This window comes from Geotrypetes seraphini, chromosome 9 (genome assembly GCF_902459505.1).
Source record: "Geotrypetes seraphini chromosome 9, aGeoSer1.1, whole genome shotgun sequence".
In the NCBI taxonomy this organism is placed as follows: domain Eukaryota; kingdom Metazoa; phylum Chordata; class Amphibia; order Gymnophiona; family Dermophiidae; genus Geotrypetes; species Geotrypetes seraphini.
The window spans coordinates 23,510,758-23,537,125 of NC_047092.1; the positions used below are offsets into that span (position 1 = coordinate 23,510,758).

The following is a 26,368-nucleotide window of genomic DNA, read 5'->3' on the forward strand; positions in this document are numbered from 1 at the left end:
TGTGACCCTGGGCAAGTCACTTAATTCCCCCATTGCCCCAGGTACACTAGATAGATTGTGAGCCCACCGGGACAAACAGGGAAAATGCTTGAGTACCTGAATAAATTCATGTAAACTGTTCTGAGCTTCTCTGGGACAATGGTATAGAAAATTGAATGAATAAATAATAAGAAAAAACCACACATACACAAAATGCACACAAACTTGTTAATACTACACATGCATTTTTACCACAAATACCTCATTACTGAAGCCAATGAATGAAATTCCTGCCTTTACATCACTGGCATTAAGAAAAATGTTTCTCTCCTAGAACAAGCTGGCAGCATATTTTGTGTTGATGGTTTTTCCCTTGATGTTCAAACCTTGAAGTGGCTTTAAGTAGTGCACTCTGTGCATGCAACAGGACCATCTCAACCACTGATCTACATAATTGGTGTATTCAGGGCCTCGCGCTGCTCTAAAAAAAAAAAAAATCACTGAAGCTCCTATACAAGTTTTTCATGTCCATACCAGGAGCTTTGAGGATGTTTGCTGATTCCGATGCTGAACAAAGACCACTTTCAGCATTGAAGCCAGTACCGACATCAGCACAGATGCCTCACTCAACCTTGGTGGCGGTGCCAATACTATCATCTGAGGGACCTAGTAAAAAGGCTAAGAAGACCAAGCATGATTCCCCCTCCAAGTTTGCATTGGCATCTTCTCAGGCATCTACACCATTGATGCCATTCTCTAATATGGAGTAAATACTTCAGCTTCTTGCCAGCTCTGTCTAGTCCAGAAGTATCCATAGCGGTATGAATATGCATGGAGCAGATTTGCATGCCTGTCACTTCCATTATATGCAAATCTCTCTCATGCATTTTCATTAGGGGTAGCCTGAAAACCCGACTGACCTGGTGCTCCTCCAGGACATGGTTGGGAACCACTGCCCTAAAGGAACTAAGAAATATGACTACTGATAAAAAGAAAATAAATTAGCCATATTTGTTTTATTAGGGCCGAAAACAAAAACACTGTGGAGAAGATGATGTCCAAGATGCAGGCTTTATTGAAAATAGTCAATTAATCTACATGATGAGATATGTAGGGCACAAATGATTGGGGACTAGTGAGCACATAGAAAAAATAAGCTGATGAGAACAAGCCAGAATGGTTTCTGTACTGGAAGATCTTGCCAAACAAACCTGCTGCACTTCAAGGGGATAAGCAAACTTTTGGACAAAGGTGAGCCCATAGACATAGTATACCTAGACTTCCAGAAAGCCTTTGACAAGGTACCCCATGAGCGCCTTCTAAGGAAACTGTGGAACCACAGGGTGGAAGGGGACATACACAGATGGATCAGAAACTGGCTGGCAAACAGGAAACAGATGGTAGGAGTAAAGGGACACTATTCTGACTGGAAAGGGGTCACAAGTGGCGTCCCACAGGGGTCAGTGCTGGGACCGCTGCTATTCAATATATTTATTAATGACTTGGAAACAGGGACAAAGTGTGAAGTTATAAAATTTGCGGATGACACAAAACTCTCCGGTAAGGTTAGATCTGTAGAGGAATGTAAAGAACTCCAAAGGGACCTGGACAAACTGAGTGAGTGGGCGGGAAGATAAATGGCAGATGAGCTTTAATGTGGAGAAATGTAAAGTTATGCACATAGGGAAAGGGAACCTGATGTACAACTACACGATGGGGGGGAAGACATTGGGAAAAGGCAACCTAGAAAAGGACTTGGGGGTTTTGGTGGATAAAACAATGAAACCGGCAGCACAATGCGCAGCGGCCTCAAAAAAGGCGAACAGAATGTTGGGCATTATCAAAAAAGGTATCACAACCAGAACCAAGGAAGTTATCCTCCCACTGTACAGGGCAATGGTGCGACCGCATCTGGAGTAGAGAGTTGCGCGGGGACAGAAATCCCACCCGTCCCCGCCAAAGTCCCACCCGTCCCCGTGAGGAATCCCTCCGTCCCCACCTGTCCCCGCCCTTCCCTATAAACTTCAGAAATAGTTATTTCATTTAATTATGCTACTGAATTAAAGACTCTGGTAGAAACCCATTTACAAATAAGCAAAAAGACTATTAATTTGAAAATATTAATTGGGAAGAATACATACTTTGCAAACGGGTTTCTACCAGAGCCTCTAATGTTTATAAATTTTTATCAACACAACTAATATACTACTTTATCTTGAAACAAAATTAAAAAAAAAGAAATATAATTCTTTTCCTACCTTTGTTGCCTGGTTTCTGCTTTCCTCATGTTCTCATTCAATTCCTTCCATCCACTGTCTCTCTTCCTTCTGCATCTTCCATTTGCTCTGTTACTGTGCCTCTCCCTTTCTTCCCCCTTCCAAATTGGTCTTGCACCCATCTTCTTCTCTCCGCTCCCCCCATAGTCTGGCATCTGTCTTCTTCCCTGCCAGCGTCTTCTCCCTACTCTCTCTTCCCCATTTCCTTTCAGCGTCCTTCTCCCCCCATCTTCCCCATGTCCTGTCAGCGTCCTTCTCCCTTTCTGTCTTCCCCATGGCCTTTCAGCGTCCTTCTCCACCACCCCCCCGTCTTCCCCATGGCCTTTCAGCGTCCTTCTCCACCCCCCGTCTTCCCCATGTCCTTTCAGCGTCCTTCTCCTCGTCTTCCCCATGTGCTTTCAGCATCCTTCTCCCCCCTCTGTCTTCCACAAGTGCTTTCAGAGTCCTTCCCCTCCCCGCCCTTCCCATGGCCTTTCAGCGTCCTTCTCCACCCCTTTGTATTCCCCATGTGCTTTCAGCGTCCTTCTCCCTCCTCTTGTCTTCAAGTGCTTTCAGAGTCCTTCCCCCCCTCCCGTCTTCCCCATGGCCTTTCAGCGTCCTCCCCCCTCCTCTACCGCCCCGGGTGCAGCACAGCCGGCCAGGTCCCCTTACTTTTGTGGCACTTCCCCGACCGACCGACAACAGCCCCGGCCCGACAAACCTCCCTGCCCTTAACCGCGAATCTAAATTACCTTATTACAGCTGCTGTAAGAAGATAATTTAGATTCGCGGCTACAGGGCAGGGAGGATTGTCGGACCGGGGCTGTTGTCGGTCGGTCGGGGAAGTGCCACAAAAGTAAGGGGACCTGGCCGGCTGTGCTGCAACCGTGGCGGGGCGGACCGCCCCCCTCCCTTGGTAGCCACTCGAACCGCGAGGCTACTCTCCTCCTTACCTGCACTGCCTGCAGCACAGAGCCAAACGGAAGTCTTCCCCGACGTCAGCGCTGACGTCGGGAAGACTTCCGTTCGGCTCTGTGCTGCAAGCAGAGAAGGTAGGGAGAAGAAGAGCCGCGCGACTGAGTACATCCAGCCCCACAGGATCCCCGCGACCCTAGGGGGCGTCCCCACGGGATCCCCGCGACCCTAGGGGGTGTCCCCATAGGATCCCTGCGACCCGAAGGGGGAACCTGCGGGTCCCGCGGGATTCCCGTCGTCCCCGTTCAGCTCTCTAATCTGGAGTACTGTGTCCAGTACTGGTCGCCGTACCTAAAGAAAGATATGGCGATACTCGAGAGGGTCCAGAGAACAGCAACAAAAATGATAAAGAGCATGGAAAACCTCTCGTATGCTGAGAGGCTGGAGAAGCTGGGGCTCTTTTCCCTGGAAAAGCGGAGACTTAGAGGGGATATGATAGAAACTTATAAGATCATGAAGGGTATAGTGAAGGTAGAGAGAGACAGATTCTTCAGACTGGCGGGGGCAACAAAAACTAGAGGGCACTCAAAAAAATTGAAGGGAGATAGGTTCAGAACAAATGCTAGGAAGTTCTTCTTCACCCAGAGGGTGGTGGACACCTGGAATGCGCTTCCAGAGGGGGTGGTTGAGCAGAGTACGGTTTTGGGTTTCAAAAAGGGATTGGACAAGTTCCTGAAGGGTAAGGGAATCCAGGGGTACAATTAGAGGGTTACTATACAAGACAAAATGCTCTTGAGTAATAGATCACTAAAGGTCATTGACCTGGGGGGCCGCCACGGGAGCGGACTGCTGGGCATGATGGACCTATGGTCTGACTCGGCAGAGGCAATGCTTATGTGACTATGGGCATAATACTGAGATTAGGAGATAGACACCCAGTGCCACCTACCACAGAGACAACATATTGCATCATTTCTGATAGGAATATGTTAGAAGCAGATGGGAGGCTTTGCTTGCCCAAAGGGGTTGGACACTTGGGTTGATTTTGCCGAGAGAAGCCTAATAGGGCTATTGGCGCATGGATGATTTCTTAATTTGTTACCTTTCAGAATACAGGTGTAATGCTTGCCTTGTGATGGTATCTTTAAGCAACTGAAGACATCTGATTACACTTTCAGCCATGTTTAAACTTTTTGAAATGTCACACATTGTGTCAAATTCAGTCAGATGCAGTTTCAGTAAAGTTCCAACCAAACAACTGTGTGTGTAAACCAGCATCTAGTTAGTACATTTTTATGATGAGAGCAGAGCTGGAGATAATGGCCTAAGGGCTGTGGTAGAGGTTTCTACAGTGGGCCAGCGAGGTAAATGCTTTGACGCTCATAGGAATTCTATGAGCGTTGGAGCATTTACCTCTACTGTTGTTTAGTAAAACCCAACGTAAATATGGTTGACTTTCTTGGTGATCTGTGGTGCTCAATGTCTTTATTCACAATCCAGACCCAACATGTCTGTTTCGACCTTAAGGCCTGCCTCAGGAATCTGATTCTCAACTGTCATCTTATCGAAATGAGCAAACCAATTGTCAGAATAAGCAAAACAGATGATCGTGAACATTCATAAGAGCCTGACCCCTCTGTGGAGTTATGTATCGAGCACGTACCCTGATAAAACTCTGTTTCAGTAAAGGTTTCAGGGAGCATCAAAGGGTCCTACAAGACTCGTCATAATAAATTTGTGCCCAGAAAAACTAAAGCAAGCAATTTTATTGTAAAAATATTTGATACAAATGAAAGGAATATACAAAGTCGAGAGTCTATAGTAGGAGAGGTAATATAAGAAAGTTTTCTTTCACAGTTACAGAGTTTTTTCACAGTTACAGAGGAGTGGGGGGAGGAAATAAATGTAAAATTATTGCAATAGAGATCAAGGATTAATCTGTCTGACCTGACTTTTCCTTCTAGGCAGTGTTCCCAGATGTATCAAGACAAACTCAATGTTATTGTAAAGCCTTCCTCCAGCTAAGACCCAAAGTCTTGGCAGGAGGTTGCACTTTCTTTTTGAAATATCCTTGTAAGTGTCTGATCACCTGGGAAACTAAATCTTATGTGGTTTTTGGAACCTATGCATTTAGAAATCTTCCTTTCTGATAAATCTAAGAGTTAATCTGGAAAAAAATTTCTTCATTGTTTATAGTTGTTATTGGGTTTACAGGGTATAAATAATATTCCTGCTATAGAGATGGTTTCTCTTTCTCCCCAAGATGTGGGCTTGAATTGTGTAAGTTTTCCTTAAAAATTTCAATGTGAGACTGAATTTGAATTTATAATACTTTCTTTAGTATGTATTTAAGTTCTCACAATGTTTTATTTTCTGTATTTCTTGATGATTTCTGAATGTTTTATGAAGGAATCTTAAAAAAAAATAAAATTAAAATAAATACAAAATCAAAACCACAGAAATACACTGGGTTATGTAGTGGGGCGGGAAGTTTATTTCTCTGGAACCCCCAATCTGGCCTATTTTCCAACTAGACATGTATTCTTACCAGATTTTCCTCCTCGCCATTCCATTAAAATTTGCCTCCATAGATGTTCCTGACCTCTTTTGCAAAATTCTTTCCAACTGCCTTTGAGTTAGAATGAATAGAAAGTTAATTAAAAAAAAGTGAGGTAGATGAAGGACAGAATACATCCACAACATTCTCACATTAAGGACCAATAAAGGTAATTGACACCAATTAGAAGTTACACTCACAACTTTATAGAATATGCTTAGAAAGTAGTGCATGTAAATTTGAGTGTGTGAATCTCAAAAGGAATATGGACAGATCATGAGTGTTCCTAAAAGTTATGGAATACACCCTGATTTGCACACAACAGATGCAGGTAGTCCTGGTTTTCAGTGTAATAAATGGTTGCGCTTAAATGTTATAGGATAAACCAAATTGTTAAATGGAAAAATAGTTTGTTCAACTACTCCTGCAACATGCAAATACTTATGAACAAACTGTTTGCAATTATATTTATACCAAAACTTCAAACACCCGAGACACTACTTAATTCATTTTGCTGTCCTTGCTGGGGTGACGTGTTCATCATCGGTCTTGTTTAATTTTTAATGCAGGCAATACCCTACAAAATTTTTTTAAGAAGAGCACTTATGGCCCAACGGCTAGCCAGCCGTTTCACTGGCATGTTTCCTTAGGGGCTGTTGTTCTTCACTCTTGTTTTGTTTCATTCCAACCTTACCGAGGCATGATTCTATAAACTGCACCTAGCTTAGAGGGGTTTTTAGAGAACTGCGCTAAGTGTCACCCGTTTCAGCATCATGTACATAATATGGTCCTTAATGGATAACTGCTTCAGAGAACAGTATGAGTTAGCAACTGCAAGTTATGTGAGGAGTAAAAATTCTTCATACAGTCTAAGTCAGGGGTGTCCAACCTTTTGGCGGAAAAAAATGTTTCTGGAGCCGCGCAAACACTGCAGCAAGACAGAGGAGGGAGCCAGCAAGGCAGTAAACACCCAGGGGCAGCAGAGGAAAACACTGCATCGCCCTCGACCAAGGCCGTACAAAATACTTCACAGGGCCACATGCGGCCCTCGGGCTGCAGGTTGGACACCCCTGCTCTAAATAAGGGGACCTCTGCAAAATTATAGATCTGCAACTTAAACAACATTTAATCCATTAACACTCGGTCAACTTTATCCACACTTAACAATGTGCCAAAGTACATCCTTCAATTACTTGAAAGAAAACCAAAAAAAAATATTTTTCTTAAGAACCAGTTTTTGCTGGTAAGTAACCTCCCTTCTATTCCAAGCTTTCTGCTCACCTAGAATCTGCTTTAATGATGCTCACTGCTCCTATGTTTAAGGTATCACTTGCAGCTGCTCAAATTTTCCATCCCCGCATCCTTTCTACCATTTTACTCCTCTTCGTCTTCCTGCCTAATCTAGTCATCACAAAGCTGCAGTTCTCTAGAAATAGGCACAAACTGCAGGTCTTTGCAGAGCATTGTGCAAATCTCCAACTGGAAAGCAGTTCAGCTGTGCCTGGAAATGCCTCTTTCCCAAAGTTGCAATCACTACTTCCAGTGCTCCATCTTCCTGCCGACTCTAGCAAGCGGAGGCCAGAAGTGTCTTGCATAGAAACAGAACCATTGGGCAAGATGCCTAAAGGTCAGAGGCCCACAAGGCTTCCTGCAACATTTTATCCAAGATTTTTCCTTGCATGAAAAACGTTTGACTACACAATCTCAGCATTTCTGCAGATAAACACCACCTAAAACCTACATAAATGGCACCGGCCGTTGTTTATCATACCTAGGCACTGTTTTACAGAATCACAGCTAGCAGTGCCTATGTAAAAATTAGGCACCTGAAATGTAGGTGAGGGTTTTAAAGGCCTACATTTTAGGCACCTATGTTTTTTGAAGAATCGCACTTAGTAGCGCCTAAGCCACACTTAGGTGTTAAGTGCTATCAAATTCTATAAAAGATAGGTGCCTATCACCCAATTACATTTTTTTTGTTAGCAGTTATTGAGCCTATTTAAAGGTATTTTGCCAATTAAGTTAGGCTACCTTTATAGAAACAGCCCCTTAGTAAACTACTTCCCAGTACCCTACACACAGGTAGAAACAAACATGCAGATCCACTGTGCACATTTAGCCAAAAGTATGCATTCATATTTCTTCAGCAAAAATCAATACTCATGTACAATTACCTTTCTTTAGGCAATTTTCAATGTGCATATGCATATTTTCACTTAGAAATTGATGCAGTGTCACCAAGTTAAAAAAACAGTAACAAGAAGATTCATATTTCTTTCTGAATAGTCTTAAAATGGCATCCACAATGAAAAGTAATTTCAGGGAGAACATGTGTTAAGTAGTATTGAATAAAAATGCGCTGGTTCCAGTGCAAGCACTGAGTAAAGCAGTCCCAAGGATCTTTAGCTCTCTGGTGAAGTTCATCTCCAGCTTTGAAAAGATGGTACAATCTGACCATCCCGTAGGTAAAACATTTTTCCAATGTTTCAGTTCACACATGCGTTCACTTTGAAAGCATCTCAGGTGGAGAAACGTCCCACTGAGCACGTTTTTAAGCTGTTAGAGCTGGAATAATCCCAACTTTGTATTAAGTTCTGACATGAGGGAGTTCTTGGTGGCGTTTCTGGATATCCCAGCAGCATCTGATACAGTGGACCACGCGATATTGTTAAGCAGACTGAGAGGATTGTGGGATTCGTGGATCGGTTGTGGCTTGGTTTGAGTCTTTTTTGAGGGAGAGACAACAGGAGGTTCTTATGGGAAAAAAACTGTCACGTCGTAAGGTTAAAATTGGGGTACCACAGGGATCAGCTCTTTCTGCGGCCTTATTTAATCTGTATCTTGTTCTGCTGTGTAAGCTGCTTTCGGACCCTGACATATCCTACTGGCTGTACACTGATGATATCCAATTCTTTTTCCCTATTGATGGGGATTTTGATGGGGCATCATCACAATAGTTGGTAGTGATAGCGATTAAACACTGGATGAACCGTAACAAGTTGAAGTATTCAGAAGACGCAGGTGTTGTGTGTGACGAGAACCCTGTGTTGCTGGGAGAGAGAGTATTGGTGAGGTGTGAGGTGAAGTATCTCGGTGTGCTTTTGGATTCAGGATTTACCCTGAGGGCAGGTGCTTGCAGTAGTTTGGAAGGTGTACTTTCTTTTTTGGTTAGTCAATGGACTTAGACCTTATTTGTTGGCTCCATTGTTTAGGATGGTGTTGCAGTCGATGGTATTATTCGTTTTCGTCTACTGCAGTCTGGTGTTCTTGGGAGTGCCAGATTCAGTTTTGCATGCGCTTCAGGTGGCCCAGAATTCAGTGGTACGCCATTTATATTGGACAGACGTGAGCATCTGATGGCATATTTTACAAGATTGTATTGGCTAAAAGGGGCAAGAAACGTTACAAGCTACTGGTAAATGTTTTCATGCGCTTACAGAAGTTGGCCCCCAAATACCTGGTCCAGAGCATCTTGCTGCGTGAGCCGGCTCGACTGCTTTGCTCAATTGAGCATCGCGATCTGTTTGTTCCATCTGTGTCTTTCACTGTATCGGTCCTAGGGAGTGGAACAACCTTCCAGGATATATTCGCCAGCAGCAAAATTTACAGAACTTTAGGAAAATGCTGAAAAGACACCTACTCTGTAAGATGAAATATAGAGTCTGAGTTTGGCTGAGGGAAGAGTGGTGACTGTTGAGTGCTGGTCACAGAGGTGTTCGATGGTCCGGTCTGTTCTATTTGGCATAATGATGTTTGTCATTGAGGCGTCCTGTATGCTACTTGCAATTTTATATTTTCATGTATTTTAGGGTTTGGCCAGTTGTTTGGCCTTAAATATTGGTTGTCGTTAATGAGACGTGTATTTCATATGTAATCTGATTTTTATATGTAAGTGTAATTTGTTTTATAGTGTGTTTTGATGTGATTTGTATGTTATGTAACTCGCCCTGGATAAGGGCAGGCAATAAACAAACAAACAAACAAACAAACAAACAAACAAACAACAGCCTTAATGCTTCCCTTTACTTCAAGGCAATACTCCCGGGTTTATCGTTTTGATGAGGGGGGACCCCTAGAGTATTATTTATCACTGCCAGCTTACAGTCACTTCTGTTCTGCCACCTGCTATCTAGATTCTGTGGTTGGCTGGCTACAGCAACAACTCCTGGTTTTCAGCTGAGACTGAGCAATGTCAGCTAGTGCGCTCTGTATCTTTTCCAGCAGCATGTCCCCACGGTCAACAACTTCTTCAAGGCGGGATGCAGCTTCATGGTTCTCTTCTTCCAACTGGCACAAACTCGCAGCCTTACAAAATAAACAAGCAACCAATCAATGAATTCACACAACAGAATGAAAAAGGGGTATTTCAAGGATTACTATTTTTAAAAAAGAAGATAAAAGGCCATACACTGTATTTACTAGGGAACAGTTGTAATGATTAAATCAGGGCTGTGGAGTCAGAGACAATTTGGGGTACCTGGCATTGGAATCGTGGGTACCAGAAACTAAGGAGTAAGAGTCGAAGGATTTATCTACTGACGTCACAGCCCTGGATTAAATCCCACTTTGAGGATTGCAGGAGTGGGAAAAATTTGATGGAAAAATGGAGGAGCTATGGTTCTTGCTGTTCCAGCTTTTCTGTACTACAACCAAAGTATTGTACATGATCGCCATTCTCAAACCTGAATTTTATTAAAGAGGAAAGCGAGTTGAGTGAGCAGTACAGAAGAATGCATGCAGTAAACAGTGTCAGATAAGGGACCACTTGACCCTTCCATTGAAAAAATATCTAGAAAACAAGAATGTGCCACACTTTTTCTTTCAGGAACAGAGCAAGCCTTTTTCCTTTATAGTCTGCACCTTCTTTTTTCCAAATTTTAGATTTATTCTTTCAGTTTGTTGTTTTCTTTTTTGCCTTGTTTTATTTTCCCTGGGGGCATCAAGAAAAAAAAGTCATCGCTGACAGCATCAAGACTTAGATGGTGCCAGCCAGTGAGCTTTTAGGTTCTTCTTTGCATGTGGGAGGGACATGGGTGAAGCTCAATCATCTACAAGAGCTTAAATAAGATGAAAACAATTTTTGAATGAGTTAGAAGGGTACGTGTTACTAACTTAGCCTATTATCCAGAGAGAAAACATCATCTTCAAGTAAGCACGTCTGCTTCCTCCATGGGAACAGGAAATCGGTCTCCAAAGAATTTGACCATGATCTCATCAGGAACTAACTCCTTTGTAAGTAATGAGTAGAATGACACAGGGACAAATTTCCATCCCATCCCATCCCTGCAAGATCTGTCCTCATCTGCATAAGCCTCAAACACTTTAAAATAAGTGTTTGAGGCTTGTGCAGATAAGGACAAAGCTTTTAGGGGCAGGATGGAAAAGGAGATAGATCCTGCGGGGACAGGGATAGATCTGTCCCTGTGTCATTCTCTAATAACAATTACTTTATTAAGCAGACTGACCCCTAGCAGTACATTCTAGTTTGAAAGATGGCAGTACTGGAGGCAGGAGTATTAGGTATCATTCCTGCCTAAAGAGGTGAGACACACGCTGGACCTAACTGGCAGGTGGGGGAAGAGAATAGAGAAGTGCTGAAGCTGGAGGGGGGGGTAGGGTCCAAGAGAGATGCCAATCCTGATTTAGGAGGGGTAGGAAGGAAGAGAGCACCTGGGGAGAAATAGGTACACTAGGGAATTATGAAAGTTTTGGTGTATAATTCTCTGGGGTATACTCAAGTTATGAAGTGTCCCTTTTGCACTTTCTCCACAAAGTCAACAGTAAATTAACTCTTGAAAACGTTCTTTTAAATCCGATTGCCCAAACTTGATCTCTCAGTAGGAGACAACATCGAACGAGCTCCTTTTCGAAGCAGGACAGGAACCCTAATTATTGGGTAAGCTAACTACATGGGAGTTGGAGCAGTATTGCCACATTTCTTGAGTATCAGGACTGGTTGCGATTCAGTTTAAAGAAGACATTAGAAAACAAAAAGTTGTTCCCAAAAAACAGAAGTGGTTACACAACCTGAATGCCAAGACCTTGCTAGAGGTTTTTTTTCCTGGGGTGGGGGCAGATTCTCTATTACTAGTGTTGTTACCTCTTTCAAATCCTAAGCAAGTTCCTGTCTCACACTTTCCGGTATGGGCTTTCCATACGCTTTTGCTCAACCCGTTGGACGGACGTGTTTTATTTTAACCATCAGCTCTAGGCCCTTTTTACCAGTGTACCACAATTACCAGCCTCATGTCCCTCTGTTACCTGCATTCTTATCTGGAGTAGGAGACTGCAGGACTACGACTGGGAAGAAAAGAACAGCCCAGTAGGCTAAGGAAAAAAGGGTACTGAACAAGGACGAGAAATAGGGAAAAGAAACAGAATAAAAAGAGCTGGAGGAAGATAGGAAGCAAATAAAAGAAAAAGAACAAAAGCAACCTAGACTACAAAATGTACTGATTGTTAACACTGGCACCTCATGATAGCCCTGTCCGAGTGCCTGAAATTCGCAAAGAAGAGAGGCTCAACAAATTGCGGCTCTACTCTCTCGAGGAACGCAGAGAGAGGGGAGACATGATAGAGACGTTCAAATATATCACCGGGCGAATCGAAGTGGAAGAAGATATTTTCCTTCTCCAGGGACCCTCAGCCACAAGAGGGCATCCGCTTAAACTCAGGGGCGGGAAATTTCATGGTGACACCAGAAAGTATTTCTTCACTGAAAGAGTAGTTGAACATTGGAACAAGCTTCCGATACAGGTGATCAAGGCCAACAGCATGCCAGATTTTAAGGGTAAATGGGATGTCCATGTGGGATCCCTGAGAGGGTGAATGTAAGGATGGGTCATTTGGAGCGGGGGCTCTAGAGCAGACTTAGGGGGTGGGTCTGTGGAGTGGGCAGACTTGATGGGCTATAGCCCTTATCTGCCGTCATTTTTCTATTTTCTATGTTTCTATATTGTGCACGTAGGTATGACATAATAATGCAGAAAAAAGTCAGAAGCCTGAAAACCTAAGACAAGAAGATTATTAGTTAATAGAGAAAAAGGATTTAAAAAGTCACCTTTAATCAACAACCTACCTGCAAAGCTGCCGTTGATTCTTCACTAGGCAATGAATCTATAAGTACATCTATGTCCTTAGCTGTCCGTGCAATCAGTGCAGCAAAAAGTTGGGCATACTCTGTGAAGAGAGTTTGGTTAAATGTATTTATGAAATACAGCACATTTCCTTTCCCTCAGACCGCAGACAAAAAGCAAGTGGCAGGCTGGCTGTCACACTCGCATTGCCTTCTTGGAATGGTATTTTATTTTGATATACACTTCTCCCTCCGAATCTGCGGGTTTAGTGCCAGCAAATTCGGTTATTCGCAATTTTTTCCCCCGGATCTTCCCCTGGTTTTTAAAGGCTGAATCACTCCATTCCGGACCTCACCAGGTAGTCTAGCAGTGACGCAGGGCAGGAGCAATTTTCCTAAGCTCCTGCCCCGTGCAGAGCCATCATAAATAATGGCTGCCGTGAGTTCCCGTGGACTCACGAGACTACAACGGGAACTCACAGCAGCCATTTTTGATGACGGCTCTGCACAAGGCAGGAGCGTAGGAAGATCGCTCCACCCTGATTCCGAGCTTAATCTCAATGGAGAAGGAATTCCACCACTTCAGTTCTGCCAGTGAAAAAGATCCTTGTTCACAAAAAACTTTACAAATTATTTATTTTGCAAAGGTGATGCAAATCTTCAAGGTCATATGCCAAGTTTTCACAGGCATTGCAAGCTGACCAATAAGTACTTAGGCCTCTGGTTAAAGAGCTCTGTAATAGTTTCATCCTCTTGCAGGCAGCCAATGAAGCACAGCCAGCACAGGTCAAGCCCTCACCCTTCTCTTGTTAATAATATCCTAGCTGCTATGTTTTCAGTCACCTTGACAGGCAACAAAGAGATTGTTACAGTGGTCAAAAATACTAATAAGTAAAGTTTGTGTAACTGAATGTGAAACTGTTTCACGCACATATGGTTGACATTGCTTTACTATAGGTATCTTATAAGATGATTCAGGCCATTTGAAGTTGAGACATACCCCTCATGATCTCCGCTCGACCTCTTATAATCTTCTCTCCATTCCCTCAATGAAAGTTATAGGAACCAGACGACACGACATGTTCTCAGTTATGGCCCCTTACTCATGGAATCTCTTACCTCAATATATCAGGGATTTAAAAGATTTAACTCTATTTTAAAAAACTCTAAAATCATTTCTTTTTAAAGATGCTTATGATTCTTAGTATATTATTTATCGTTTTTTAATTAAGCAGCTAAAATTATCCCTCCTTTTCCTTTTATGTTTTTCCTTCTATTCTATCCAAATATTGTAACTTTCTCCCCATTTACCCTCACAATTCTCGTAAGTTTTAACTCATAACAAAATTATTTTATATGTATGTATTTTGTTTGTTAAGTTTTAACCCATAACATTAGCTATTTTATATGTCAACACCAATATTTTATTTGTATATTTTTATGTTGTACATCGCCTAGTAATTTAAATAGGCGATTCATTAAGAACAAATAAACTTGAACTTAAACTTGAACTCCTATTAATCTTTGGACAATGAGATAAACATTGACAAATGAAACTCCTCAAAATCTAAGAACTCTTTTAAGCACAATGAGCATAAACCCACTGGACCACAGTTCACCAGCCAACTTTCTGCTCAGGAACTTCCCCAACAGGAGTAATAGTCTGAATATCATTTGCATACATTAATAGAGGGAAATCACACTGACAAATCAGAATAGCCATGGGTGTGCCCAGCCACTTTAAACTCAGGCTCATCCAGCAGCTGAAGATTCCCAGCATCTCTTCTTTCCCTAACCTCAGGCGGTAGGGGGTGGTCTCTCAACTCCATGCTCCCAACCCTCTGGTACTTTTTAAGTCCTTCAGTTCTCTGCCAGCAGTGACTCCTATCTACTGCTTGAGGGAAGGCTTAGGGTCAGCATCAGCAGCATGTAGGAGTCACAGCTCACTACCCTGGAGGACCTGGATTTCAGCTTTTTGCCTAAAAGCCTAAATGTGGATTCTAGAACCTCCCTCCCATGCTTTCCTGTGTTGTTTATATCCACATACACCAAGACAACCAGGTCCTCCCCAGCATGTCTAAAACTATACCTTCTCATCAGGCAAGCAAAGTAACCAGGAAATCTTCATTCCCACCCACCACCCAGCTATCTACTTCCCTAATTACTGGGCCACCAATTACAACGGCTGTCCTAAGCCTCTGCGCTTGGGCACAACCCATGGAGGCACATCCTCAATGTGAGAGGATACTGCAAGGTGATGAACTCCTGCAAAGCAGGATAAAAAATGTCTGTCACACTGGACATAGGACTAATCTACTCTCTCTCTCTGAAGGCCTCCTCTATATATCTATCTCAGTTCCTCCAAGTCTGCTACTTCTGAACCTTGTCCTGGAGGCACAATCAGCCGTCAGGTGCTTGGGATTACCACAGTAGACATGCATGAGATTTGCATGCAACAGTTATTCAGCATATGCAGATTTGTTTCATGCACATTCACTGCAGTAATCCCAAAAACCTGACTGGTTAGATGCGACTCCAGGACACGTTTGAAAAGCACTGCTCTAGCCTCCAGAGATAAGAATGCCAAGAGCATGTTGCAACAAGAAAACATTTACATTTTCCCTGTAAGAAATGATTCAAGACAACCTACCTACCACATGTTCTCTGGGCAGTATATCAAAAATATTTCCTCAGGCCCCTAGCTTATTATCCATGCCACTGCTCTAGGCCTCTATCAGCTGTAGTGCTACTGTCATTCCCCACCTTCTGTGAAGCTTGCAAAGGCCTCGCTGTAATACAGGATTGAAGGGAGGCAAGGACCGATGACATTTTGCCCAGTGTGATAAACACCCCAAATGTAGATTTTACAATAATCATGACCCACAATTTGGGGAGCGCTGGTATAGTTGTTTGAAATTAAGACCGACCATGGATCAACACAATCACCTGAATAATTGTGAGAGCTGGTAAAAATCTTGCTTTTTTTTTTTACCTTCAGTTGGATTAGCAGGTTGATCCTTGTTCATTGCTGTCTGAATGTTGTTGAAAGAAGCAGGAGGAGCACACTGCTGTAGCACTCCAATTGCGTTGCAAAACTGATCTGCAAGCTGAAGACATAAATCCAGTTAAACATAGTAACATAGTAGATGACTAGTCATTAAGCCCGTTACATTAACGGGTGCTAGAATACTGTTCACCCTCTATGTTGCCCCTTCCATTCACTGCCCTCTCTTCTCTTTCCATCCAGTGTCCTCCCCCTCTCTCTCTGTCCCATATGGCCTCTCTCCATCTCCTCTTTCCTTTTCCCTTGGTCTCTCCATGCCCTGCCATCTGTTCTTCCCTCCAAGCCATTCTCTCCCCCTCTGCTCACTTTCCTCCTTCAACTACTTCATCGGGCAGCAGCAGCATTGACAATTCATTGCTCTTGCTGGCTTCAGGTATTCCTCTCTGGCGGGTCCTGTGTTCATGAAAACAGGAAGTAGGCAGGACCGGCCAGAGAGGAAGGCCTGAAGCCGCAACAGCAGCGAATTGTAAACGCTGCTGCTGCCTGAAGCACCCGAGGCAGACGGTTCTCTCCCCTCCCAGCCCAACCCCCGCTGACTCTGCGACCCTCCCGGCGAGATGACTTTAATAACAAACCTCCCTCCAGCGTTGGCAGCCGCAACATGCTAAACAGGCTGGTTCGCGGCTTTCTTCTGCCGTTGAGTCTCTCTGTCGCATCATTGATGACATCATTAGTGACGCGGCAGAGGGACTCAACTGCAGGAGAAAGTCGCGAAGCAGCCTGTTTAACGTGCAGCGACTGCCAACGCTGGAGGGAGGTTTGTACCGGTACCAGAAGCGATATTACATTACATTACATTAGGGATTTCTATTCCGCCATTACCTTGCGGTTCAAGGCGGATTACAAAAGGTTAATTAAAAAAAAAAAACAGAGTTACAATGATTAGCAAGAGAGGTAAGTTGTAGATCTTATAAACATTTAGCGGGTTGTTGATTGTGAGGTGGTTTGTAAAAGAGTTAATAGGTGGTCATAGTGGAAGTTCTTTTGTTATTATTAGTGCAGTAATGGGTAGATCAAATGTCAGTTTTAGAGTTACTAAACGGTCGTGATGTTATTGCTGCTTCAGGAATTTCTTGAAGAGTGTGGTTTTTATTTCTTTTCTGAACGTCCTATAGTCTGGGGTGGTCATCAAGAGGTTGGAGATCTGGTTGTCCAGCCTTGCGGCTTGGGTGGCTAGGAGGCCGTCGTGTAGTTTTGTTCTTTTTACTTCCTTGATTGGGGGGGGGTATGAATGGGGAGTGCGTTTTTCTGTGTCTTGTAGTGGGTGCTTGGATGAGGCGATTGTTCAAGTATGATGGGCTGTCTCCATGTAGGGTTTTAAATAATATGCAGTAGAATTTGAATTGGATTCTTTCTTGGATTGGAAGCCAATGTGAGTTGATGAAGGCTTCAGTGATGTGGTCATGTTTTTTCAATGAGTAGATGAGTCTCAAAGCTGTATTTTGGATTGTTTGGAGTTGTCTGATCGTAGTTGCAGGGCAAGGAAGGAAGAGGATGTTGCAGTAGTCCAATATACCTAGTATTAGGGATTGTACTATAAGTTGGAATTGTGTTCTTTCAAAGAATTTTCGGACTTGTCTCTCCCCCTCCAGTACCTGTCCAGCACTTTGCTGCGGCGCATCCTCCCATCCTGAGTTGGCCACAGCGCTCGAGTCTGTTTCTCCCGCTTTGTCTAGCCGCCGCATACGCACTCTGGCCACGGACCTACAGATCAGGGATTACAGATCACGCAGGTCTGAGTGCGCATACGCGGCTAGCATTTTATTATATAGGATGGCAGATAAAGACCTGAATGGTCCACCTAGTCTGCCCAACCTGATTCAATCTAAATATTTTTGGGGGGGTTTTTTCCTTCTCCTCCTTAGCTATTTCTGTGCAAGGATTCTAAAGCTCTGCCCAGTACTGTTCTTAGGTTCCAAAAAGAGAATGCTCTGTGAACCCTCGTAGTGACAATTATACAGCAGAATCTCAATTAACCAGCAGTTAACCAACTGGCAAAAAATTCCCCCCCTTCAGTTTATATTTGATACTGTGTATACTGTAGTTAGGCCTATTTTAATAGTAACTCTCAACCAACCGGAAATGCATCTACCAATTCCCTTGGGTGCCAGTTAACTGAGAGTCCACTGTTCTATCTATTCTTTGAAGAGACTTGAAGCAGGTGACAAACATTGATCTTGTATCAGGAGGCAGAAAAAATCCCGTCTCAAATTCTCCGATGTAAAAATCCAAACAATAATATGAAAACATCCATGTGTCACTGATAATCCATATAAATAACCATTTATGTGTGTCAGACCCAACACGGTCTGTGTTTCAGCCTTCTTCATGGGTCCCGAAATAACATGACCCTATCAAACTGACACAGGACAATAAAGGCTCACATTATACTTGAAATGTCTGCAGTTTGGCACTATAAAGCAATTGCACAATCGGACGCCAATTAGCTAGCCTCGAACATGAAAGTGATGCTCTAACTGCTACCAGATTATTCATGACACATGGATGTTCTGATATTATTGTCTGGATTTTTACGTCAAATAAATTGTTATTATCAATCTAACGACTCTTGACATCCAGGGACTTTGTTCCACTTCTTTGGTCTTTGGCTCTACCAGTAATTTTGGAACATAGGTTCTCTTTTTTTCTGATCTGATTGCTTCTCAAATTCTCTAAAATCTAGAAGTCATTAGCTGATACTCCTTCCACACTCCCTCCCTAAAACCAATGGTGAAGACCTGCCTTGGGGAGGATCTCTAACCCTTTCCCCAAGGACCCCCACAGCTCCTTTAGAACCTGATTTGCTATGGATGTTTTTCTATTTTCTTGTCGCCCTCTTTTGTTTTTCAGTTTTATTTTGCTTGTTTTAACTTTATTTTTTTTCATCTACTTTATTTATAGTTTTACATTGTTCTGTTTACTTTTAAATTTAATTTTACTCTGGGCGAGTCAGGAAATTACTAACATCTTTGAATGACGGAGTTTGACCATTATAGAACCACTAGTCTTTAAGCCCGTTACATTAACGGGGGCTAGAATATATGTATGTCTGTCTTTCTTTCTTTCTGTCTCCCTCCCTCCTATTATTTGTCTTTCTTTCTATTTGTCTCTCTTTCTGCCCCCTATGCAGCATTTATCTCCCCTTGTCCACTTTCCTGTACAGTAGCCATATCAGCATTCCCTCCTCCTCCATTTCCTTGTGCATCAGCATTTCCCCCCCTCCCTACTTCCCTGTGCAGCATTTTCCTCCCTCGGGTGCTAGAATATATGTGTGTGTCTGTCTTTATTTCTTTCTCTCTCTGTCTCCTTAGCCACTTTTTCCTGTCCATTCTCCCTTCTTTTTACCTCCCCTGTGTCCACCACCACCCCTTCACTGCTCCCCTTATCCAGCAGCAGCCCTTCTCCCTTTGTTTTACCTCCCCCCTGTCCATCAGTACCTCTTCCTGCTCCCCCGTCCAACAATAGGCATCCCTTCCTTTTTTTCCCCCCCTGTCCATCATCACCTCTTCCTGCTGCCCCTGTCCAGCAGTAGGCCTCCCTTCATTTTTTCCCTGTCCATCAGCATATCTTCCTGCTCCCCCTGTCTAGCAGTAGGCCTCCCTTCATTTTTCCCCCCTGTCCATCAGCACCTCTTCCTGCTCCCCCTGTCCAGCATTAGGCCTCCCTTCATTTTCCCCCCCTGTCCACCACCACCCATTCAAGCTCCCCTTATCCAGCAGCAGCCCTTCTCCCTTTGTTTTACCTCCCCCTGTCCATCATAGTAACATAGTAGATGACGGCAGATAAAGACCCGAATGGTCTATCCAGTCTGACCAACCTGATTCAATTTAAATTTTTTTTTTTTTCTTCTTAGCTATTTCTGGGCGAGAATCCAAAGCTTTACCCAGTACTGTGCTTGGGTTCCAACTGCCGAAATCTCTGTTAAGACTTACTCCAGCCCATCTACACCCTCCCAGCCATTGAAGCCCTCCCCTGCCCATCCTCCTCCAAACGGCCATACATAGACGCAGACCGTACAAGTCTGCCCAGTAACTGGCCTAGTTCAATCTTTAATATTATTTTCTGATTCTAAATCTTCTGTGTTCATCCCACGCTTCTTTGAACTCAGTCACAGTTTTACTCTCCACCACCTCTCTCGGGAGCGCATTCCAGGCATCCACCACCCTCTCCGTAAAGTAGAATTTCCTAACATTGCCCCTGAATCTACCACCCCTCAAACTCAAATTATGTCCTCTGGTTTTACCATTTTCCTTTCTCTGGAAAAGATTTTGTTCTACGTTAATACCCTTTAAGTATTTGAACGTCTGAATCATATCTCCCCTGTCTCTCCTTTCCTCTAGGGTATACATATTCAGGACTTCCAGTCTCTCCTCATACGTCTTCTGGCGCAAGCCTCCTATCATTTTTGTCGCTCTCCTCTGGACCGCCTCAAGTCTTCTTACGTCTTTCGCCAGATACGGTCTCCAAAACTGAACACAATACTCCAAGTGGGGCCTCACCAATGACCTGTACAGGGGCATCAACACCTTCTTCCTTCTACTGACTACGCCTCTCTTTATACAGCCCAGAATCCTTCTGGCAGCAGCCACTGCCTTGTCACACTGTTTTTTCACCTTTAGATCTTCGGACACTATCACCCCAAGGTGATAGTACCTCTTCCTGCTCCCCCTGTCCAACAATAGGCATCCCTTCCTTTTTTCCTCCCCCTGTCCAGCAGTAGGCCTCCCTTCATTTCCCCCCCCCTGTCCATCAGCACCTATTCCTGCTCCCTCTGTCCAGCAGTAGGCCTCCCTTCATTTCCCCCCCCTGTCCATCAGCACCTCTTCCTGCTCCCCCTGTCCAGCAGTAGGCCTCCCTTCATTTCCCCCCCTGTCCATCAGCACCTCTTCCTGCTCCCCCTGTCCAACAATAGGCCTCCCTTCCTTTTTCCCCCCGTCCATCTTCACCTCTTCCTGCTCCCCCTGTCCACGGGAGTTAGTACAGGGCCGGTCTCTGCCGTTCTCCCCAGAGTTTTTTATTTACTCGGATAGAGTCCTTGCCGCCCCCCCTTCCCTTCCCGCGTACCCGATTACGAACTCACTCGGCGATTCAAGCAGCCTGTGCAGCAGTCTTCACACGCTGCTTCGGGTTCTTCTACTGCCCTGATTTACTCTGGCACGTCCCTGATGACATCATCAGAGAAGCGGCAGAGCAAATCAGGGCAGTAGAAGGGCCTGAAGCAGCGTGTGAAGACTGCTGCGGTACAGGCTGCTTGAATCGCAGGGTAGGTAGTCGGGTCAGCGGCAAGGGAAGGGGGGTGAGCGGCAAAGGACTCCTCTGGTCTGTTGCGGAGGGCGGGCCGGCTCCATTTATGGATTCGTTCTGGAGAGGGGGGGGCAAACGCGCTGTGTTGGGGGAAAGGGTAGGCAGACACGGGGACCGGGTTGCGTGTTTTCACGCTCAGTAAATTTCGCAGTTTCTGTGGTGCCTGAGCTGCAGGAGAGGGAGCGGGTTGTGCGTGGCGGAGGAGGCCCCGACTGCCCCAGCTGCAGCTTCTTCCTTGTTGAAAAGTCGCCGCTGCAGCTCCTCTCTCGATCCTGGTGCAGTTCGAGAGAGGAGCCGGTACCACATGCAGAGTGAGAGTCAGGGGTGAGGAAGGCCGGCGCAGCTGTGTAATTTGTTTTTAAATTTGAAAGCCGCCACCGCAGCCAGGGCCGCGCATGCGCAGTCATATTTTCGCGACAGACAAGGGAACACGTTTTTTTAGTACGCATGCGCGGCCTATCATTTTATTATATTAGATAGCTTAACGGTCAAGTAACCTAAATGCCTTGAACTGTTAATCTTTAGCCGAGGTCCTTCCTGTGTTTGGTGACGCCAAGGATCGTTGCAGGATCACAGCTCTTTTTTCTCCTTTGGATGCCGAAGTTGTGGATGTGAGTGGAGCAGCAAGTGTGGTGGCTCCTTTGCTCTCTGCCAAGACTGCACTGCGCCCGACCATGCAAATGACTTCCTCCCTCCAAGGCTGAGATTGTCATTGTGGGGCCTTTGCACTTTTTCTTTCTTCGATTTTGGCATGGCTCCCTTTCTTGCTGGCGGGACTGCGCTGCACCTGATGACTGCGCACCGCTTCTACCGCGGAGGCTGTGTGGTTGGCTTGTGTCGGTGGAGCCTATCTGGATAATATGCAGCGAGTTAGTGACAGCGTTGGAGGATCTGCTATGGCCTGCCTCTTCTTCCCAATTTCTTTACCTTCTGCTCTTGGGCTCAGATTATGGTCATTGAGTCCTTCACCTCTGGCAGGTACATTGCCACTGTCTGGGAAAGCTCCACGGGCCACCATCAATTCTTTGCATTGATCCTTCCTTGCGGATGTGGAGCTCTATTGGGCCGGATTGATAATTGGACTTAGCACCAGATTGGAATTTATTTTACTCAATCTCTTATTTGTATAATTGATAGGAGACATTAGGATAAGTTTTTTTTTTAAGACACTTATGATATACATATGTCCTATCTCTAATGGAGTTCCTTTCATAAATTATTTGTATTGTAAACCGCTTTAGCCTGTCATATAAGAACATAAGAACATAAGCAGTGCCTCCGCCGGGTCAGACCATAGGTCCATCCTGCCCAGCAGTCCGCTCCCGTGGCGGCCCAAACAGGTCACAACCTGTCTGAATCACCAGAAGGGGCCCCCTTGCCACCTTGGTTTCTCATTGAAGTCCTATCTTTCCATCAAAGTCCTAACCCTCCGGTCTTGCACATGCACGACCTGGTTGGCTTTCTATACTTGTGTTACATCCCAGCACCTCTCTCAGTATCCCACGATCCCTTTATCCCTCAGGAATCCGTCCAATCCCTGTTTGAATCCCTGTACCTGTGCTAAAGCGGTATAACAAGTGCTAATAAAACAAACATTCTGTGTCTAAGATTAGTAAAAGAAAATCCTTAATGCATTCACTATATAATGCTGGCAAAGCACACTTCCAGCAGTTCCCATACCCAGCTTATCTTATTACCTTCTAAATGATTAATCTTCCCCCTCCTTCCTAGCAGTCTCAACCCCCAGCCCATGATTCCTTTAATCCACTATCCCATCCCCCTCACAATTTTCTACAGTGCTAGGCATCCCTCTCAACCATCCCTCGCCTTGCAGTCTGCTGCTGCTTCTTTGCAATGAGCAGCTCTCAATGAATTTGAGCCCTACGCTGCAAGAAATCTTGCACTGGTTTTTGAGGTGCAAATTCTCACAGGGCCAGTGTGGTGTTCCTGTACTATGTAGTTCTCATGGGTGGCAAATGGCAGCAAGAGCAAAGAAACTGACCCTGGAGACTCCACTGAGAAAAAGTCCAACAGAAACCAAAGAAACACTGTGTAAGGATCAGCCCTTCTCCATCGGAACGCCGTGTGAGGAACAAATGGCTTTAATGAGTTGGGAAATACAAGCAAAAGGAGAGACAAGAACGCCGGGCAATAAGTAACTTAGAGCCAGGACTGGGCAACAGCTAGATGTGAAGCCCTAAAGCTTAGATTACTGCAATCTACTCTTAACTGGTATCCCTCAGTGTCATCTCTCCCCCTTGCAATCTGTGCAAAACTCTGCTGCATGACTCATCTTCTACCAACCTCGCTAAGCTCATGTCATCCCTCTCCTTAAGTCACTTCACTGGCTCCACTATCTGCCATCACATCCAGTTCAAGATCCTATTGCTAACCTACAAGTGTTTTCATTCTGCCCCTCAATATCTCTCCTCGCTTCTCACCTCCCAGAGAACTCCGTTCCTCAGATAAGTCATTCTTAACATTATCCTTCTTCTCCACTGCCAATTCCAGCCTTCGTTCCTTTCATTTCAATAGCCTTGAGAGTTTATAATATATATCTAGAGCAGGAATCTCAAAGTCCCTCCTTGAGGGCCGCAATCCAGTCGAGTTTTCAGGATTTCCCCAATGAATATGCTTTGAAAGCAGTGCATGCACATAGATCTTATGCATTTTCATTGGGGAAATCCTGAAAACCCGACTGGATTGCAGCCCTCAAGGAGGGACTTTGAGACCCCTGATCTAGAGGATATTTTTGTTTTGTTCCATTTATACACCTTTGGTGGTGGTGGTGGTGATGGTGGGGGAGGGGGAGGTCTTTGAAATTACTTCATCACCAGTACTACTTGGTCTTACATACAGTCATTTCTGGTATTACCCTGGACCTGAATACAGACATCAGGGGATGTCGCTCAGGCTGCAGATAGTGTTATCACATTGGGCTTCAACCTCGCTATGCTTGTCACCCCTCCCTTAAGTTTCCAAGTTTATTAGTTTTTAATATCCCGATCATAAAATGAATATCTGACCGGTTTACAATTATAAAAAAAATTTAATATAGAGTAGAGAGAAATAAAAAAGAGTGTAAAAAAGTAGATAGAGTGAACAAATATGACATTTACAGACAAACTAGAAAGTGAGGAAAGATGGGGAGGTGGGAAAAGTTACATAATTATAGAAGAAAAAAGGATATAGAGGAAAAAGGGGATGACACATAAGGGGTGGGGGCATAATAAAGAAGAAGGTGGACTGCTCTAAAAAAAAAAAAATAAAATAATAATTTTAAGATTAGGATTTATCGTATGCATCTTGAAAAAGGAAAGTTTTGAGATTAACCTTAAATTTTGGTAGTTGTAGTTCATCACGAAGATATTGAGGGAGAGAATTCCATAAGGTGGGTGCTGTTATTGCGAAATTAGTTTTTCTAGTATAATAGGATTCTTTTAAGGATGGTATATAGAAAAGTTTTTGATCAGTAGATCTTAAAGAACGAGGTGAACTTTGGGGTATTAATAATTTATCAAGAAATAAAGGTAAATGAGAGATTTTAATTTTGAAAGAGAGGAGAATAATTTTATAAGTTATACGGTGAGTGATAGGAAGCCAGTGAGCCTCTTTAAGGAGAGGAGTGACATGTTCGAATTTGCCTTTTTTATTTATTAATTTGATTGCTGTATGTTGTATGAGTTGTAAACGTCGAATTTCTTTTTGAGGTAGACCATTAAGAAGAGAATTACAATAGTCTAAATGTGAAATGACTAAGGAGTGGATTAGAATATTAATTGCGTCTGTGTTTAAAATAGAACTGAGAGAGCGGATGATACGTAATTTGAAGAAGCAGGTTTTAACAACAGAACTTATGTGGTCATGATAAGAAAGCGTACTGTCAAAAATAACACCTAATAGTTTTATATGAGTTTTCATAAGTAATGGGATAGATTTAATGTATATAGTTCCTGGTAGTGATTCAGAAGTTTTAATCGGGAGAAGAAGACCACAAGATTTTTCAATATTAAGTGAAAGTTTGTTGGAAAGGAGCCAATCACTAAGTCACTTCACTGGCTCCCTATCTGCCATCGCATGCAGTTCAAGATCTTATTGCTAACCTAAAGTGTGTTCATTCTGCTACCCCTCAGTATCTCCTCTCTTCTCTCTCCTTATACACCTCCTAGAGAACTCTGTTCCTCAGATAAGCTGCTCTTAACTGTACCCTTCTCCTCCACTGACAATTCCAGCCTTCGTTCCTTTCATCTAGCTGCCCCCGAGTTTGTCTGTCAAGCCCCTTCCCTTGTTTAAAAGCTGACTGAAAACCCACCTTTTTGATATAGCTTTTAATCCTTAACCCTACTCCTCTGCCCTCCAACCCAGCCAGCTGATTAACCATTCCCCTTAAATGTATCCATGACATCCTGTTTGTCTGAACTGCCTGTTTAGATTGTAAGCTCTTTCAAGCAAGGACTGTCTTCTTTGTGATTCTGTACAGTGCTGCAAAATAATTCGTGAAGAGCTTCAGTCTTTGGGAAGCAGAGCTGAGATTGTGATGTCATGATGCCTCATTCCACCAATAAGAGCCAACCTCATCAGTGATGTCACAATGGCTTGATTGTCCTATAATTCCCTCTGCCCTTCAACCCAGCCAGCTGATAAACCTTCTCCTTAACTGTATCCATGACATCCTGTTTAGATTGTAAACTCTTTCGAACAGGGACAGTTTTCTTACTCTTCGAGACTCTGCGCAGCGCCGCGTGCGTCTGGTAGCGCTATAGAAATAATTAATAGTAGTAGAGCGGTGGCTCTGACTCCTCTTAATACTCACTGCAGTAGCCCCGAAAAGCAAAAACCCTTCCTACGCCAAGCCATAACAGAAGAAAAAAACCAACGCACCGAATTCACAGCGTCCTGCAATTGCGTTAGTCTATCCGCCATGACGTCTCCTCCGCTCCGCTAAAACGAGTTCATTCACCGAGCAAAGCGGAAGACGTCCCCCCTCAGCCAATGGACGCGAGAGCGAAAGCAGGTTGAACAATCGCACAAAGCGAGAAGCTCGTCTAGCCCAATCAGAACTGCCGCCGCGTCAGAGCGTCAGAGAGAGAAACCATACCGACCAATCAAACGAGGAGATCGTGTAGCCCAATCAGAGCTGCTTCTTGTTGCAGAGGCGCAGTGCGTCAGAGAGAAACCGTACTGGCCAATCCAACAAGGAGAGGAGATGGTGTGGCCCA

General features: G+C 44.0%; 1 protein-coding gene across 1 annotated transcript; it reads right to left on the bottom strand.

Annotated features, from left to right (window-relative positions):
- Positions 1-4,900: 4,900 nt before the first annotated feature.
- Positions 4,901-26,224, bottom strand: MED21 (mediator complex subunit 21). Its single transcript, XM_033957978.1, has 4 exons — positions 26,031-26,224; positions 15,774-15,888; positions 12,785-12,885; positions 4,901-10,011 (listed from the first exon to the last, which is right to left on the bottom strand). The coding sequence occupies exons 1-4, from the start codon at positions 26,070-26,072 to the stop codon at positions 9,832-9,834; spliced, it is 438 nt and encodes a 145-aa protein (XP_033813869.1). The 5' UTR covers positions 26,073-26,224; the 3' UTR covers positions 4,901-9,831.
- Positions 26,225-26,368: the final 144 nt, after the last annotated feature.